Source organism: Lissotriton vulgaris, chromosome 12 (genome assembly GCF_964263255.1).
Source record: "Lissotriton vulgaris chromosome 12, aLisVul1.2, whole genome shotgun sequence".
Taxonomy (NCBI): domain Eukaryota; kingdom Metazoa; phylum Chordata; class Amphibia; order Caudata; family Salamandridae; genus Lissotriton; species Lissotriton vulgaris.
Window position 1 is genome coordinate 631784239 of NC_141700.1, and position 19578 is coordinate 631803816.

At 45.0% G+C, this 19578-nt stretch overlaps 1 protein-coding gene across 1 annotated transcript in view; it reads left to right on the top strand.

Annotated features, from left to right (window-relative positions):
* Positions 1-19578, top strand: part of VPS9D1 (VPS9 domain containing 1) — a 339137-nt gene that overhangs the window by 37292 nt on the left and 282267 nt on the right. Inside the window, exons 2-3 of the mRNA XM_086945790.1 lie at positions 8803-8878; positions 14777-14869. Coding sequence (XP_086801916.1) covers positions 8803-8878; positions 14777-14869 — 169 coding nt within the window. The remainder of the gene's footprint in view (positions 1-8802; positions 8879-14776; positions 14870-19578) is intronic.

Below are 19578 nucleotides of genomic sequence, written 5' to 3' on the forward strand. Positions count from 1 at the left end.
CAATGCCCAGTATGGTTTCCGGTCAGGCAGAGGGACAGAGGACCAATGTCTGAACTTGAACATGATAATTGCTAAATATACGAAGGCTAAAAAAGGGACTATTTTTGTTGCATACATGGACCTGTCTACAGCGTTCGATTTAGTGAACAGAGCTAAGTTGTGGGGCATGCTGTTACAGATGGGTTTGGACCCCCCTTTGGTTCACTTTTTGGCTGAACTCCATAAAGACCTTAAGGCTTCCATTAGAATGGATCAAGAGGGGCATCGTACAGCGTGGTTCAAATCAGGCAGGGGTGTGCGACAAGGTTGCATCCTTGCTCCCATGCTGTTCACATTGTACATAAATTCTCTGGAAAATACTCTTTTGGCTGCATCTGTGGACACTCCACGTGCAGGAGACACTCACATCCCAGTGCTCCTGTACGCGGATGATGCTGCTTTAATAGCTAGGACACATTTGGGCCTCCAGAGACTTCTTAATGCATTTAGTGACTTTATGTCCTCTCTTGAGCTTGTAGTTAACAACGCAAAATCCCATGTTATGGTCTTTGGGGCAGCAAAGAATAACACCAAATCCTTTTACTGCAAAGGGGAAGTGATCAGCAATGTTAAAGTGTTCACTTACCTCGGAGTTATCTTTGATACCAAGGGTAGCTGGACCCCTCAGGTAGTAGCAAAGACCAAAGCTGTAAGGAGTTCTGTAAATGCAATCTTAAGTTTTGCAAGGAGATTGGGGGGGAAACCAAGTGGTGCACTTTTGGCCTTGTATAGGGCAAAATCATTGGCTATAGCGAGATACGGAGCTGGATTATGGGGTTATGTAAAAACTGAAACCATTCAAACAGAGGTTAATAAGTTTTTATGTTCTGTGTTAGGACTCCCCTTATCAACAGCCACTTTCGCAGTCCATCAGGAGCTTGGAGTTAGTTATATTACAGATATCCTCTCGATGGCTCCTATTCTATTATGGATAAGAGTTTGGACCAACAACAACTTAAGTCTTAACCACAAAATTTTGTTGGACTGTCTAAAATTGGATAAACATAAAGATATTGCTTGGCTGGCTTACATTAATAAGTGCTCGAAAGAACTTGGACGTCCGGAGATTTTCTCCTCCCCGCTTGGTTTAAAAAAGGCTGACCTAGCTTGGGTCAAAGAGAATTTTTGCAGACTCAAGTCTCTGGAGAGAGAACAACTCCAGTTATTAAAACCTACGGTCAGAGCACATTATATGACTCTTACATGTATTGCCATCCAACCGTACCTTACTTTAGTTAATATCCCATTTCATAGATGGCTCCTGGTTAAGTTTAGGTTCAACCAGATATACTTGGTACTTAGTGATAGACAGGGTTGGTGCAAACTTGAGGATGCACCAGTATGTGAATGTGATAATTTTTCCATACAAGACAACATACACCTCGTGCTGTTTTGCCCTTTTTACCAAGTTCCAAGGAGAAAGTATTTGTTACCTTTACTGAAGGACAAAGCGTTCATGCAAGCAAAACCCGCTTTTTTGTTCTTACAAATGCTTGATTCTCCCTTAGTAATGTTTAGTGTGGCAAATTATCTTGTGGCTGCAGTTCGAATTAGGAGGAGGAAAGCACAAGCTAATCAACGGGGACTGGGATGATTTAAAATATATCTGGCTCTTTTGCACATAAGTTTTTATGACCTTTTAAAATTGAATTGTACAATTTGGAATTTTTACAAAATGTGTTTTTAACTATTTTGTGTTATATGAAATTGCAAAATGTGTAATTGGAATGATTTTACAGTGGAATGATTTTATATTGCTGTAGTATGCTTTTATGATTTTTAACAAAATCGAATAAAGTGGTTTTTGACTTGACTAGTGTTTCGTGAATAAAAGCACACTTTCCTTGCTTCTGTATAAATAACATTATTGTTTCCATATACATGGATACTCCACCCTCCCCCTTCCCCTTAGCAGACAGTGTAAGTGTAACATATCACTTTGTATACATTATTGTTCCCTTTTTTGTTTGTCTGTATGATCATAATAATAAAAATCCATAAAAAAGAAAAGGGTTGGTGCAAGCACACACCCCTGCCTTACCCATCTGTTTATAGATATAGGTGAGGTGAGTTCCACCCGTATGCCGAATCTAATTTGGGCATAATTACCTTCGTGCAAACGTCTGAGCATATGGCAGAAATAAAGAGGCACCCACAGATCACTTAGAAAGGCCCACAGTTTGTCTCTTGTTACTTGATAGAATGCGGATTGTAAATCCACGAAGATCAATTAGAGACTGTCACCTTTTATTGTCACCGTTTTCCAGTACAAGAGTTGTAGCCTGAATATTTGGTCAGTGGTGGACTTGCTTTCCCTGAAACCCGCTTGCAGTGGGCTTAACATTTTATGTTCGTCCATCCAGGCTTGGAGACGGGCCAACAACACCCTGGCGAAAATGTTCTGACTTACATCGATTAAACGTATGGGCCTATAGTTTGAGGGGAGGAGCGGTGAACCCTTTTTGTAGACTGGGAGAATTTCCGCACCCGTCCAAGTGGATGGAATAGCCATTCCCTGCAATATAGGATTAAATAGGATCCAAAAATAGGGGGAACAGATGGTTGGCTCAGACTGAAAGAGGTCCCCAGGAATCTTATCGAGGCCAGGTGCTTTGGAAGGGGCAATTTTATTTAAGGCGTTTGTTATCTCTGTAAGGGTTATCCGTGAAGCCTCAGTACAGATGTTTTGCAGTGGAGCAATCTCATTTGTTGCATTATTACCCATGTCCCCCAACCTTTGATACAAGGCCTCAACGTGATCTTTCCATTTGTCGGCAGCAATATTTGGTTCAATGGCTGACTTCTCTTCCCTGCTGCCTGTATTCACTATACACCAGAATGCCTTCATATCGTGGGCAGATGAAGCTTGCTTGAGGGATTCCCACTAATCCAGCTCCCAGGCTTTTTTGGCTTCAGTAATACTAGCTCTGTATAGTGCCCTGTTTGCTCAAATTAGGGGCCTGTCTTTGGATTTAATTGCCTTAATTAAGGCTAGTTTAGCACTCCGGAAGCTGTCCCTGAACCAGGGATGTTTACTCTTTTTAAAACCACTTGGTCGTGATGTTGGAAAAAAGATGTCAGCTAGGGTAGATGTCAACATTTCATGGGCCTCTGCAATTTGCACAAGAGAAATACAAGCACCATCGCCAGGGATGGACTGTTCTGCTGCCGCTAGACAAGGGATAACTGCATCATATAAAGAGGCCATCTTAACACGATTGCTGAATGGCTGTCCACTGAGCCCTTCTTCTATCATTGGTCATGACCAATCTTTCATCAGGTGGTATGTTTGAACCAGCACCTACTTCACTGAATGGCAGTTCTAGCTCCACAGTTAGGGCATTATGGTCCCTATCATGTCAGGTGGAGACAACTAAGTCAACCACCCGATGCCAGATCCTAAAGTCGATTAGAATGTAATCTATGATGGAGGAGTGTCCTGGAAGATTCAACGTGTGTTTCCCTGGCGTGTCAGATTTAGTTTGACCATTACAAGCCCTTAAGGAGTGGTTCAGAGTAAGGGATTTGATCAGAAGCACCAGCGGTGTCCACGCCCTGAGAGGCGGGATGCTTGCCTCTGGAACAGCCCAGTGTAGATCTTCTTCACTGGGTATTCCTTCATTAAAGTCACTCATGGGCTCAAACTGACAATTAAAATTCCTACCGATGACCATCTAATGGTTACTAGGGATGGTAGATATGAAGGTCGCTAGTTGCTCAAAGGTCGCTGATTCATGGCTGTTGATGACAGGCTTGGAGTAGATGTTTACCAGAGCAATTCTAAACTTGGATGTGAATGTCAGAACAAGGCACTGGATGTCGTTGGAATGAAACTCCTGCGGTTTGACTAAACGGCACAGATGGGATTCGACCCAAATGCAGAGACTTCTTAAGGGCTTACCCTTACCCTTGAAAGTTGCAGCTATACTATAGGATGCAAAACCCAACCTCCCTATCCCAGCTTTCTTGGAACATACAGATGTCTTATTGATCCACAAAATTCCCCCAGTCATGGTTGTCAAGCTTATTTCTAAGACCCGCAACATTCCAGGATAAAATCCTTAACTTTATTGGGTATCTAGAAATAGAAGGCATAGGTAACCTAGGTTTATCATTGAAAGGCCTTATTTCACTAGGTTGATGAGTACTATCAACAGCAAACACTGGGGGGGTTGAAGTCTACAGGGGGCACTGGAGCTGTAGCCGGAGGCACTGCTTGTGTTGGCATAGGTTTGTATTTAAGCGAATTACGAGGGTCGACTGCCCCAGAACGGTAGGGCCATCACCTCTTGCCTGACTGCCCCCACCTGGGAAAATTATAACATGGAGGTCCCCCAGGGCTCCTTCTCCTGATCCAGACGTAATACTTATGGAACAAACTTCCCTATTAAAGAAGCCCCTCTCCTTGTTTTCCTGCTGGATGATGGTTGTCTATTCAGGATACTGCATTACTGTGAGTCAGTCTACCTCTCCCAGAATCCCGAATCTATTTGCTGTGGGTATATTGTATAATAGGAGTCTGGGGAGATGGTACCACTGTCTTGCATGAAGATGATTCTGCTTCCACAGCCCCTGATCGTCGCTCATATGCGCACTAGGGTCTAGTACTTGGTGTGGGATGTAGAAGTACCATAGTGATAGAGATTTAATTCCCTCCTCTTGATTATGAAGGTTTGGACCTAAGAGGCTTTGAGCGATCATTTCGTTTTTTTAATTGATCACTATGCAGTCCCCTTGCACATCTTTAGGTCTATATCCCACCCACCTTACCCTATGGGCCATGAGGATCTCTCCAGCATTTTCTTAAGAGAATTGTCTCTGCTTTGCTAACCAAAACATGCATTTATTCTTCAAATCATGATGCGTTTTCCACTGTCCTTGTTTAAGCTCGGGTACACCAGCTAAGATAAGGAGATGAGGCAGGGGGTAGATTAATGGAAGGTAGATCACACCGCTCTTCCCTAGCCCCATTACAGTACTTTCTACTATCCCAATCCCCTCTGTACCTAGACCCTGGCCGATTCATATAGTGTTGTTTATTTACCATACTAATCTGTATCGGTCTTTACTCCGAGGCTCACAACTAGCCATGTTAGAAGCATAGGCAGAGGTTGAATTTTGGGCATATGGGGGTTCTGGTCTTATTACGGATACTTGGTACTATACTTGAACATCTGCATCCGCCTGGCAGCAAACATCGTTATCTTTCCCTGGTACTGACGTTGACCTACCCACCCAGGATTCAAAAGATTCTGCAGTGGCACCCCGAGTGCTTGAACCCAACAGGAACCTAGTACTTTGTGTTTCACCTTGCTTGTAATGGCTAATAATAGCACAGTTTGTAGATGCTGTATCTTGTGATTTTCTCCGCTCCCCGGTTTCTGGAAGCCGATCCTCCTAGGACAGATGTCAGGGGGGGGGCTCAACCCAGCCTCTTCCGGGCAATGGCATGCGTAAATGTGCCTGCCCTTGAACCAGGCTTTGCCCGGGCACGGCTCGGGCTCGTCCACGCGCGTCCCGCGCTGCGGGTGCCCTGAGCTGATTTAATGCGTATCCTGGTGCGCGCTGGTCTTCAGCGGCGGCCGTATTGCCCAAAGGTACCTGGGACCTGGAGTCCTGGTGCGGCAAAAGGCAGACGAGAATTGGCGATGATGGGCTCTCGCGCTGCGGGAAGCCCGAGCTGATTTAATGCGCCTCCTCGTGCGTGCTGGTTGGCGGCGGCAGCCGCAGTGGCGAGAATTGGCGATGAAGGGTAAAATCATATGGAGGCATTCACAACCTGGCTTTGTGTGGCTTTTAACACTTTACTTCTAATTATGCAAGCTGCATACAAGAATTTAGAGATGGCCACCACCACAACCTCGGTTTCGCATAAAGGGGACAAAAAAACAACACGTGTTCGCCACTTTCGCAGACGTTTGGCAGCATGGACAACACTCAGATTCCTGGTTCGCCTCCCTCTATTTTGCCATTAAGGCTGTTACAGGTAAACGCCCATATCTAAATTGTAGGCATAGGGCTCGTGCCCATGGGGGTCGTATAAAGACCAGGAACACCTTGCCCTCATGCACAGACTTGAGGCAAAGAAATTAACTTGTCAGACTCCCTAGCGATGCGTTGTGATCTCTTGAAAATGTCATTAAGGGGAGAGTGGATAGTGGGTACTTGTTAGGGTTGTATCTAGGGTTGTACCAGTATCATCGAGATTCAATGAAATGGCACCTGGAATGGCAAAAGAATGGTAATCCAGGTCATTGGATTCAGTGTCTCCAGCATCACTGAATTTACCGGTCAGGAAACTTACCTCTATCATGAATCGAGGAGTTGTGTCATTGATGGAGTTCTTATAGAGTGAGATCTATGCAGTGTTTCATATCTGCACATGTGATGTTGAGGATTCTGTCTTTTTTTAGCTGAGCCATGTTCAGAGCCTTTTGTCAGCTGGGTAGCTGCCACACAGTCATGATGGTAAACAGCATCCCTCCTCTTCGGACCAGCAAGGAACTTAGAGGAGCCATTTAGGAGCTCAAATATTTAATGCAGATAGGGATGACCTTTAGGTGTTTCTATTTGCTAGAATCAATATGATCTTTTTGTCTGCCAGTTTGACTCTGGGGCTTAGTTTTGCCATCGCTGTTCACAGCTCACGTTATTCCATTAAAAGATGCTGGTTCAGGTATTGATGTGTCCTGCAACTGTGACTGGCGGTCTTCTACTTGTTTTCTATTCTAATATACCTAAATGTGAGACAACATTGAATTATGGGTGTGATATTAGATATGATGGGAAAATAGGCATGGCTAGAATTCCTTTCGTTTGCTTTATTGAACACATGTTTTAAAGTACACAGCAGCTGCCTAGTTGTTTATAGTAATATGTAAGAGGGCAATGGTTGTTCCACTCTTGAAAAAACCTGGCCTTGATCCTGAGAAACATGCCAACTACAGACCCATATCTCTCCTGCCCAGTTTAGCTAAGATCGTCGAGAAGCACGTCCACTCTGTGCTCTCCTCCTTCCTTGAAGACCATGGGTTACTCCACCCTACCCAGTCAGGCTTCCGCTCCAATTTGAGCACTGAGACCGCTCTATTGGAAGTAAATGAAGCAATCAAGGAAGCCCTCGACTCAGGCGGAAGAGCTATGCTGGTGATGTTGGACCTGTCGGCAGCCTTCGACACCGTCCCTCATGAGGCCCTCTTGAGGAGACTTTACGAGATCGGTCTCAAAGGGACGGTGTTGAGCTGGCTGAGATCTTACCTAGCGGGTCGTCGACAAGTGGTCTGGGCCCCCCCGTACTCTGCCGAGGTGCCGCCGATGGATGTTGGAGTCCCACAAGGGTCGGTGCTTAGCCCGACCCTCTTTAACATCTTTATGACTCCATTGGCAGTACTGGCGGAGTCTCTGGGTGCCCAGATCATATCATACGCTGACGACACCCAGCTTCTCTTCACCTGTAAAAAAGGCACGGAGTTCGACGGGGAGAGCATCTGCGGTTGCCTTGGGGCTGTCTTCGACTGGTTTCAGCGAAGCAGCCTCAAGTGCAACCCCGACAAATCGGAGGTGCTCTTCTTTGGTTGTCAGGTAGACCCGCCTTGGCAGGAATGGTGGCCAGTGAGTATGTCACCCCCTTCTTCTTCCTCCACTGTTGCTAAAAACCTTGGGATTAAAATTGACAACACCCTATCACTGAAATCCCAAATTACAGGTCTCACCAGTACTTGTTTTGGTCTGTTAAAAATGCTGCGCAAATTTCTTCCTCTGGTCCACAGGAAGCTGACGGTACAGGCTTTAATTTGTTCCAGGCTCGACTACTCCAATGTCCTCTACCTTGGTTTGCCTGACTACCTCCTGCACAAACTTCAGGTAGTCCAGAATTCCGCGGCAAGGGCCATTTTTGGCTTACCCCGCCATGCTAGGGCATCGGAGTTGCTTCTTTCCCTTCACTGGCTTCCTGTCAGGAAGCGGATTACATTTAAGGCTCTTACATTGGCCCATAAGGCACTCCATTCGATAGGTGCCTATTACATTCAGAAACTGCTTTCTCTCTATAAGCCCACTCGATCTCTTAGATCTGAATTTCTTTGCCTGGCAACTGTTCCACCCATTAGGAGAGTCAGGATAGGTGGACGCTTGTTTAAACATCTCGCCCCTAAACTGTGGAACTCCCTTCCCGTCGATCTGCGCCGCATTCTCAATCTGCTGGCCTTTAGAAAGGCCTTGAAAACGTGGCTTTACAATCAATAACTGGTATGTCCCCTGTTTCCTTATCTCTCTTTTCAGCTACGGGTCAGAAAGCGCCGGGACACTCTTTGGAGTAGCCGTGCGCTATATAAGACACCCATTAACATTAACATTAACATAGTGGAACCATGCAAATTTCAAACAACAAAGATAGCTCTTTAGGTATATCATAATTTCATAATTTAACCTTTCCCCTCTCATGCAGCCACTTTCCTTTTTGTTTGAGGTTTTTAACATAAACATGTGCTTTTCCTGTCTGATAACCTTGTTGGTTTGCTTACTTATTACTGGCAAGCAATATATTATTTTTATGTCTCTATTCTGTTTGTTCAATAGATTGTGATGGACATGGAGTTTTATGGATATGCAAACGTCATGCAGTAGGCATGACACAGGAGATAGGCATGATTAAATCATGAGAATGAGTTAGGAGTATTTGTTAATGAATTTCAGACAAGTTTGGAAACACAAAAAGGTAACTAGCTTTCCTTTCTCTACTCTTTTAAAAAAATTTTTTTTTAGGAGGCATATGTTGAGTACCTGAGGAGCATCAACTACATATCTCAGATCTTGCTGGAAGAAGCCGAAGGAATCGCAGGTATAATGCCAATTTTTGATTTTCCCTCTTTGTGACAAACCGCATTTCTGAGTCATAGCAGTTTCTGGTGAGTCCTAGGTGTTGTTCATTCTTCACTCATGAATTTCTTCGTTGTTTGAGTTTATTTTCACAGATCTTTTCTGTCAGTGGCCTGACACAGCTGTTGTAGGTCCACTAATTTAAATAACAGATAAATTGTCATATTGAGTCCAACAATGTAGACCAACCACAGAGTGCTACAATTTTGAGAAACGACTTACAGATACTTTATTGTTTTAAAAGCACTGAGTATATTATTCATAGGTGGGGAAGAGGAAAGTGTGCTTTACAATCAAATAATTACCAGACTTATGTTAAAGTTCTAATGCTTAAGGTGGCAAACCTAAATGGTGGATGTTATATATCCACTGCTGACAGTGGGGAGAGAGTAAGAACAAGAAGTCTGCAATACAGAACCTTCTTAAGCAGCTGAGATGATCTCAACGACCAAACTAAATGTACTCGCGCTCAAGGACAAGTTAGAGCACCTTAATTACCCTTTGGGATTTACTGCCTTCTATCATTGGACCCGGACCCGGCGGCGAGGGGGGTAGGCCATACCATTTAGACATGGGAGACCAGAACCTAAACTACAGAGGTCGTTCACCCGATGCACTACCCGCCGGGTACTGTTGTTGCACATACACTTGACCTTTAGGCAAGACACATCGCAACACAGGTATACCATTCCTGATCATTCTATAGCCTGAAATGATTAGTTGATACTTAGGTAGATCAATTTTTGTAGACAGATTTATTTCTTACTTAGGTCCTGATGAATCGCTAGTCACTGCACATCTGCGAGAAACATGTCGACCACTTTCTGCACTTACTAGTCGAGTCTCGAATAAGGAAATATAACTTTCCATCGAGTACAGGATAGTCTCTTCTTTTAATTGAAGCAGGGGACCCCCAGAATAAACTTGATCCTGGTACCCTTAGCCTCATTTTAACTCACCAATACGTCTACACCAACCTGGCCCCACACCCGCACTTCACCCAAACGGCTGTTGGATAAGAAGATCTCCGCCAAAGAGCCCCTCTTTGAGGTGTTGCCCGTAGGGTATTGCACCGCCGACCCAACGAGGAGCATTGCCAATGATGAAGCATGACACCTGAAAGGGTGTGCGAGGCCATTACATCCAACAAAATGGATGCCCATCTGTAGGACTCTCCTGAGTCCCTACCACATCTAGACACCTACGTGACCCGTACACATACTCTCTCCAGGAACAGCCCAGTACTTCTTTGTAACACAACCACAAAGGTAATCTCAACTCCTAAGACATTGACATGCTTCTTTGTGTTGTACATAGATAGGAGAGTTTGGTATTCCACCTGATGATCTGACACTCTGTGTCTCCTGTTTGAGCTCTGTAGCCTGCTTGAAAGAACATTTCCTGCCCCCACCCCTGGGCAATGTTATTGGGTTCAGGCATCAAGGCTTCATAGCCATGCACTGTCCTTTCACAAGAGTAGCCGAGTTCTGCCTGTTTAATACTTTGCTTGCCCTTATATCCCATTGTAAAATTGAGAATATTAAAAAAAGAGCTAACATCAAAAACAAACATAATTAAAAGTAGAGCCTGGGTGAGAAAATAGCTTGTTCTGGATTCCAGCATAACCGCGTTGAAGTCTTAAATTTCACCCTCAGTTAGACATGTTTCAAGTAACAGTTAAAGACTTCACCTGTCTGATTCATATCTGGTCTTGGGAATTTCCTATTTTGATTAGCCCCATGCCCTCCTTCTCGCCCCCAACACTCTTACTGGGCTTGTAGTGGTTTGAGAGGTTTATTAAAAATAAATATAGCAAACGTTGTAGTACAGTGCTGTGTCCTTTATATAAGCAGAAAGAATGCTGCAAATCAGACACACATCATACACACTGGAATACCAGATAGCTCCTTCCACAAACGCATCTTTTAACCCTTTCTCTTGGGAGCCTAGAATCATTTTTGTCCACCATAAGCGTGGAAGGGTATACTCAGATGTGAGTCCCTTGCTCATTGCACCATCAGGATTCAAGCAAGCCGGGCCGAAGACGGCTGAAATGCCAGAAACCGGGCCCCGGTAGCTTGTTTCCTTCCCAGTATAAGAATTGGCTTGGTAGTTTGGTCTGCCCTGTTCCCATGATGCACTGGGCCAGGGTCAGACTAATTTGCATATAGCCAAGTTCTGAGCTGGGATGGTGCAGTGAGCTAAAAAACGGTGATGGATCAAGCCCTGATCTTTGGACTGGGTAAGAGTGGTCTGCTTAATTCAGACACTCTGTTCATCACCACCCCCTTTTCTGAATCACCACCCCTTTTCTGAATCATAGACTCTGATTGGAGTCACTAACGCTCCACAAAGTTGACCATGAGCAAGTGACAGGATCTGTTATGTTAAAGTGTAGCCTTACATAATAAAAACAAGATACATGGGAAAAGACCGTGTATTGGGTTAAGCTCTAGTAATCTTTATATTTGCCCAAAGTGTATTGACGATTTTGAATAAATCATCTACAATCGTTAAAATAAAAAAATTAAAAATAGCAAACTACATTGTTCCTCAGAAACTGCATTGCTAGACTCTCGGAAATGTGCATCTCTTGCTTATAAAAAATCTTCTCTGCAACATGCTGAACTAAATAAGAAGAGCACAATATGTTTTGGATTATAGAATTTCCTAGCTGACATAAAAGAAAAGGAACGTTTTCACTTTATTCAATAGCAGCCCTAAATTTAACTAACCAATAAAACACTACATTTTCTATGAGGCACAGGATAAAACTTTAGTCTGCAACAACAAGTGGCAGTCCATAGCCATGTACACATTCCTTCCCGACTATCCTCTGCTCCTCGAATATACTCTGCTCCTCTTTCTTCCTGCGAACTCGATTCTACCTTCTCCCTGAACTCATTCCTGTTTTTTTTCACCCTACGAACAACAGTCTCTTCAATCCATACAATCTAATATCAATCCTTATGTCCTCTTCAAAATTTTTGTAATATCATAGTCCATCAGTGGTTGGGCCATATATTCATTCCTGAAAGCAATTCATACAGAGACAATATCCTTATCCCTTGTTATTCGAGAGAAAACTACCTACCTACTGTGTAATCTTCATAGGGTTGTGTCATCAAACAGATGTCATCTACATGTGGGATCATTCTTGCCCTTTTCCTTAATAGAACTGAAAATTTTTCTTTACATCAGCTAGGAAATCTTATATTCTATGTCAGGAAGGGAGTCGAGGATTATGCAACTTAAAATTTTACTTACTACCACTGAAGCCACCTGTTCCACAGGTTTGAAGTGGAAATGCTTGAAAGTAGAATCAGATGATCAGTCAGCCATCTTCATGATGTCCTCTCTGCAAGCCCCCAGTAAGAATGCTTTAGGTGCCATGGCTTCCCTAGCTGAGTGTGCACCAAACCACTAAAGGCCTGATTACAATGTCTGGCGAGACACTGTTGCAGTTTCGAACCACCCAACCTCAGGTCGGTGGTTCCAACCGCATTAATACGACGTCCATTTTCCAATGGAAGGCCCGCAGCACAAGCTTACATTGAATGATGGATGTTTATGAACATCCCTGCACAGTGTGGCAGGAACCTTGCCTGCCACACGGTGCAGGGATGTTTAGGGGGCACTATAGGTGCCATTGTAGAGGGCCAGGGGCAAGGGGACCGTGCTAGCGGCCCCCACTGTCACTTTCCACCAGCGTTTCCATGTTGGAAAGGCCGACATGGAATGGCTGACGAAAACAGACATCATAATCCCGACTGTGGAAACGCCGTCATTAAGGATTATGTTGTCTTTCCGACGCACAACCGATGTGTCAGAAACACATTGGAATCAACCCGCAGGTTTGACTCCAACCAACCGCCATCATCCGAATACGGCGGTCTGACCGTAAACCTACCATGTCGGGCGGAAGGCCTCCCACCGCTGGTTGGTGGCTTTCCACCCAACATCTGTGACAAGGACCTCCGATCAACACGAACACTCGCAACACTGCTGTGTGTAATTTTCAGGAACTGGCATTTTGAAAGTCTGCTAGCATCTAACCATATGAAAAGAGTGAGTTTATTCTCCATGAGATCCCCCTCACAAGACAAGTGGTAATTTCCACAGAACCTGTTAAATCCTGGAACACTAGGTCACCTAGATTCTACAAAGAAGGACGTTTTCCACAGAACCTGTTAAATCCTGGAACACTAGGTCACCTAGATTCTACAAAGAAGGACGTTTTCTATCTACAGCACACAATGTCCTGCTCCAGCCACAAACCTGTGCTTCTGTTTTTCCACTCAGGCAATATGTTCTCCAGGATCACCATATTAAGCCACTTTTTCCAGAGCTGCAAAGAAGAGCAGTTGAAATAGCTTGTAACTGCCTTTTGCTAAGGCCCAGAAGATAGAGATGCCTCATCCCTACCCTTGTTTTCAACATAGACTTCCTCACATACCACAAGGGGTTTTTCAAGCTTGTGGATAACTGTTCTTCAACCACTGTGTCTGCATTAACATTAGCTGCAATAACAAAAAGGTGATGGATGGAATGCATGAATTAATCTCAGCCCCTGACAGTCGCTCAGGTTTCATTGTTTTTCACCCACCATGCCACTCTAAACAAAGGCCTGCATTATGCAAATCAGTACTGACCCAGCTTCTCATTGGAATTGTCTGTCCCAAAGGAGGTGAGGCCCCTTTAGAAGGGACTACAAGCAACCCCAGAAAGGTTTTGCCCTACTTGGGCCTTGCCAGTAAGGTGTAGCTTGAGTCCTATAGCACAATGAGAACGTAACCAACATCTGGGCATACTTGTCGCACTTACAGTGTCAACTGCAACAACGAGGTCATGAAGGGAATACTCAAATTAAGCTCATTCACTGGCAAAAGCTCAAGCGCATTCTAATCCATCGTTTTTTCGCGTCAACATAAGCTGCATTATTGATGCCAAGGTGAGTTTTAGCATCAGTATTTACTTCAAGATTGGTTTCGGTATTGGTTCCAAGTGTTCATTTTGAAGGCGAGGGATTCTCCTTTGTGGTGATGCATTTAGCCTTAAGACTCCTGACATTGAGGCATTCTTCAGAGTTGAGTCGCAGTTTGACCATGATGATGCACTGTGTTTTGGAATACACCTCTAACTCCACAACCACTAGGTAAAATCTTTGAAATTCATACTGAACCTCAGCACCATACACTGAGAAGACCTCACCATTCTGGTATTTTATATGGGAGCGGTAGAACTAGAAAATACCTTCTTACAGGCTTAATTTCTCTATTAAGAAGAACCCAGTCTAGGTCAGCTGGCACATTCACATTGCACTCTATACAAATCTAAGTATGCAAAGAAACGTTAAAATATTTTTGTATGCTGTCCTGAGTATAAGCACTTCTTTTTTTAAACAAACTCAAGCTAGCTGATAATGTCTTGCATAGAATTGTGTTCTCAAAATGCTAATAGACCCATTTCTGTAAAGTCTAGAGCTATGTAGAGTTGCTGTGTAACGAGGTGACACTTGGGCGTTTTGTTTGCCCATATAAATGATGACTCGGTCCTTCCTAAACCATTGTTTCTTCATACTAATATAATTGTAAGCATTACTTATTTTCTTCTTGACTACTACCTCTATTAAAGTTCTTGGACAGGGTATATTTTTACACTTATAGACGGTGTGCACAGTAGAAAGGGCGTAAGGTCATCTTTCAGGTATGGAGCATTTGTCTATTTCAACATGTTTTGAGGAGAGGATGGATGCAGGTGCAGTGTTGGCTTTAGCAGGAGTACTGTGACTGATAATGATTGGTATCTGTTGTAAAAATATACTGATGTTTCCATCTTTTCTTTTTCCCTTCATTCGAAGATGGCAGTAAAGTTGTTACTCCAGACACCCCAAAGATGTTAAAGCTTCTAGAGCAGTGCTTGGAAAGAGCCAAAACTACAGCTGCAAAGCTAGGTGAGTCTGACTGTATTCTGTCCAATAGTCCGGCTGAGGAAGCACTCTATACACTTAAAGTTGACACTTGTTTGACTTGAGAAATGGAAATGCTTAGTATCACATGTGGCCCAGAGGAGTGAGACTAAAGGGAATTGTTTCTGTATATATAGTCCTGGCATATGGGTAATGCTAGGTACGTGTATGTACATAAAGTGGGGTACTGACGATCCAGAGAAAGAAGGGTGGGGCTATATGAGGCAAACAATAAGAAATTTTTTCCGTCACACCTCTAAGAAGGTAGTTAGGAAAGTAAGGTTGTATCAGGCAGAGGGTAAGGAGGGTTTCCTTGTGTTTCTTTGGAGGAGCGGGCTGTTCAGCGGACTCACCCTTCTAATTCCCGCTGACTCGGACTTCATCCCACGCCTCGCGGCTCCCGCTTCGCGGGCGCCGCTCGAGTATCCTGGCGTCTGAGGCAACAGCGAGGAGAGGAATCAAGCCACTTTCCATCTCCGGCTTGCAGCGGGACTGCGAGGACCAGCGGGCAGTGCGCTAACCTGCCACAGCTGGTCCTCTTCCCGCCACCTCCTCCCTGTGGATACAAATCAGGGGGGTGGACCTAAGCCCTGTGTGTGCTTCTTTGGAGGAGCGGGCTGTTCAGCGGACTCACCCTTCTAATTCCCGCTGACTCTGACTTCATCCCACGCTTTGCGGCTCCCGATTCGCGGGCGCCGCTCGAGTTTCCTGGCGTCTGAGGCAACAGCGAGGAGAGGAATCAAGTCACTTTCCATCTCCGGCTTGCAGCGGGACTGCGAGGACCAGCGGGCAGTGCGCTAACCTGCCACAGCTGGTCCTCTTCCCGCCGCCTCCTCCCTGTGGATACAAATCAGGGGGGTGGACCTAAGCCCTGTGTGTGCTTCTTTGGAGGAGCGGGCTGTTCAGCGGACTCACCCTTCTAATTCCCGCTGACTCTGACTTCATCCCACGCTTTGCGGCTCCCGATTCGCGGGCGCCGCTCGAGTTTCCTGGCGTCTGAGGCAACAGCGAGGAGAGGAATCAAGTCACTTTCCATCTCCGGCTTGCAGCGGGACTGCGAGGACCAGCGGGCAGTGCGCTAACCTGCCACAGCTGGTCCTCTTCCCGCCGCCTCCTCCCTGTGGATACAAATCAGGGGCGTGGCTTTACCTTAAGGACTATTTTGCTGGACCATCATTCCAGGCGCGCGGACGCGCACGGGCGAAGACCGGGCCAAGAGCGGGCCCGTTTGTGCCCGTTTGTGCCCGTTTGTGCCCGTTTGTGCCCGTTTGTGCCCGTTTGTGCCCGTTTGTGCCCGTTTGTGCCCGTTTGTGCCCGTTCGTGCCCGTTCGTGACCAGTAGTGACCGGACCGGGCTACCCCCCTAACCTGTTTAGCATCCACCGGTCAACGGGACTATGGCTGGTAGAGAAACACGGAGTAAATCCTCGATAGCCGGAGGTCTTTCAACCGCAGGAGGTATGGAAAAATTCCTTATCAGGGCGAACAACATCATTGACAAAGAAATTATCATCTTGGAGAAACGCCTATCTAATGTACTAATGTCACTGAAACGTTCATCTATAGGGCCTCTTGCTAATGCCAAAACACCGGTAAGAACTACTGAAAACTCTATCTCTGTGGTAGAAGTCCAGCCTCCTATTCCTGAGGTAGAACCTCCGCCAAGAGTGGACTCTGATACTGTGGCAAAAATAATTGTTACTGTAGCAGAAATTAACCTTGCCCCCGAAAGTAATAATGTCTCAATTATTTCTGTCCCTGAAGAGAGCTCTACCCATATTAAGATCCAAGGGAAGAGGGAAGGTGCTATTAGGAAACGGAAAAGAGTATATAATAAAAAAGAGATCAAATCCGGAAGATCTGCTAAATCAGCTAAACTGCATGGCGACCAACCGCCACCTAATAATACCCAAGAAGTTATTCTCTCTAGTAGAGAGGCGTCCATGGAGTGGATTGCTGCCTTATTTAAATCGATTGTATCCCCGTTAGAGGCTAAACTAGATAGGTTGGACGTCAGAATATCCAACATTGAGAAAACCCCTGCCTCGATCTTAGCCAATTCCAGTAAGCCCAACAGTATAAGCACTCTTCCTATTGTTCCTACCCCCCCAGCTCCCCTCCCCCCTAATCCGACTCAACCTCCTATTCCTTCTTTAGCAAGCTGCTTACCTGCCCCCTCCTTACCTAGCAAAGTTAATACCACAATTTCCCAGCATTTTGTGAGCCATCAAGCTGGTTTAACTAATTCCCCGGGACATATGGACTAGGTGAATCAGGGATCCCCAGTTAAAGAATATAAAACCCCTAGACCTAGACGGCCTGATCTTCCACCAGAAGCTAATCGGTTTATGGTCGTCCTAGCTGGAGCACCGCCACTAGAAAAAGGGGAAACAGAAACTTTTAGCTCCCTGAAAAGCAAAATCATTAAGTGGCTTAACTGGAATAGACCTCTACCGGCCCATTTGCATAACGAAATTATTATGGTTAGGAGGGTTCCCTGGATTGGTAAGACCCCTAAAACCATTAACGGAGACTGTATTACTGTTAGTTTTAGAGACCCCCGTACGGTTTCCCATATCTGTGCAGGTTTCAACAGATCATTCGATTCCACTATTCAAACCCTCCCAGTTTCCTTCTTTTTCCCACCTACTAATACTACCCATCATACTAGAAGAGGTGATTGGACCAGAGTGGAACGTAGGGGCAGGCAACGACTACATGATACCAGACCTCCCATGCTACCCCAATACTCGTCTCAATTCAACCCTTTTTTTGATTATAATCGATATGGCTGTTTAGGGGGCTTGGAGGGAGTCGATTGACTACCCCCCGAGTTATCATCCCCTGAGTTGGTCATTGTTACTGAAGCTAGGGAGGTCCCAGCTAAAACCATCTCTCCGGATCAATGTATGGTAGCTCCTCGTATTTCAGATATGATTCACATGACACCTGCCCCATCTATTGATCCGAAGGAGGTTTATCTTACACCCCATACCCCGGGTCCATCAGATATGGGATGTGCAAAATCAGCCCCCCCCTCCATAGATACCCTCTTAGAACAGGCGCAGGTCCCCAATCCAACAGGATACTTAATGGCGAGCTGGAATATTGCAGGGTGGCGGCAAAGAGTCTCAGCCTTGGGATGGAGAGAACACATCCTGGACTTTGACATTTTGTGCCTCCAGGAAACTTGGTCTGTTGATGACATCCATTACGATGGTTTTGTTTCTTACAATTGTCATGCCGAAGAATCTGTTATGGGGAGGGCAAAAGGTGGTTTATTGATTTTATTATCTGTGCACCTCCCTGTACTTGTAAAAAAAAGCCATATAGTGGGGTTCCATTCCCAGATATTGGAATTGGTCGTTAACAGGGGTAGGCATATTTTGTTGATTAATCATTACAATAACACTTTTGATTCTACCAGCACTTCTGTTGTGGATGAACTCGAAGCAGTCCTGGACAAAATTTGTTATAAATCAACCATATCCTATGATATTATTTGGGGGGGGGGACTTCAATATCAGAACCTGTCCACACTCTTACACAACTGCTTGTGGGTTCGATGGGGACACTGGGGAGAACTTAGCCCATTTCCTACATTCCCCCTATGGTATTTCCCTTAATAACCTTCTGCTAAAGAATGACTTGATCATCCATTAACCTGCCCCTGACAAAGAGGGTAATATTGCTCCTACTTTTACCGGGAGGAATACCGCCTCTGTTATTGACTACCTGCTGATCTCGACCCCGATTGTTCCGTTTTGTACGGTCCCGCTTATCCTGGACCTTGGCATGAGTGACCATAATGTTTTAACTATGTCCATCCTTACTGAGAGTTCAAGAAATGTCTTTACCGGTAGGGTTGTAGCTAACATTACCCCATGTAGGCAAAACGGAATACGGATTAAATGGTGTGGGGAAAAATCTGAGAATTTACATCGCAGAGTTGTGAGCGCCGGTTCCAAAGTGATACTTTGTTGCCTCGAAATCGATGCTCCATCTGAAAGTATTATAAACGACTTCGAGGAACTTGGCACCATAATCAAGAAAACCCTTACCACTAACAAGGCCCCAATTAAACGAGAGATATTAGGCTGGTTCGATCAGGCGTGTACCCGGGCGTTAAAAGCCCTTAAGAAAGCGCTATCCAACCTACCTAGAGACAGGGAAGTGGTTAAACATCTGAGGGCCAATTATAACATCGAACTGAAGCGTAGGAAGCAAGAACTAAGAGAGCAAGCCTGGGATGACCTGATTAAAGCAGCAGCCCTCCGGGATAGTAAAGTGTTCTGGAGTACTATCAGTAGCCCATTCCTCCAGAAGGAAGAATTCCCAGTTCTTACTGCCTAAGTAAGCGAAGATAGTTGGGTCCTACATTTCACTGGGATTTTTGACCCAATTAGGGAGACCCATGATAACATCTGTAATAACCCCATTATATCATCTGAACCACTGGGAATTACTCTCCATGAAGTCGACATGGCAATTAATAGTAGCAAAGGAGGGAAGGCCCCAGGACCAGACGGGGTCCAAATTGACCTTTACAAATTCGATCTGGCCCTGTGGAGCCCACTATTGACCCTAGCATTTGACGCCGCCGTCGACAACAAGACCCCCTCAACCTGGAGTGAATCCATAATTATTCCAATCTACAAGAAGGGAGATAGAGGAGAGGCTAAGAGGCCCTATCTC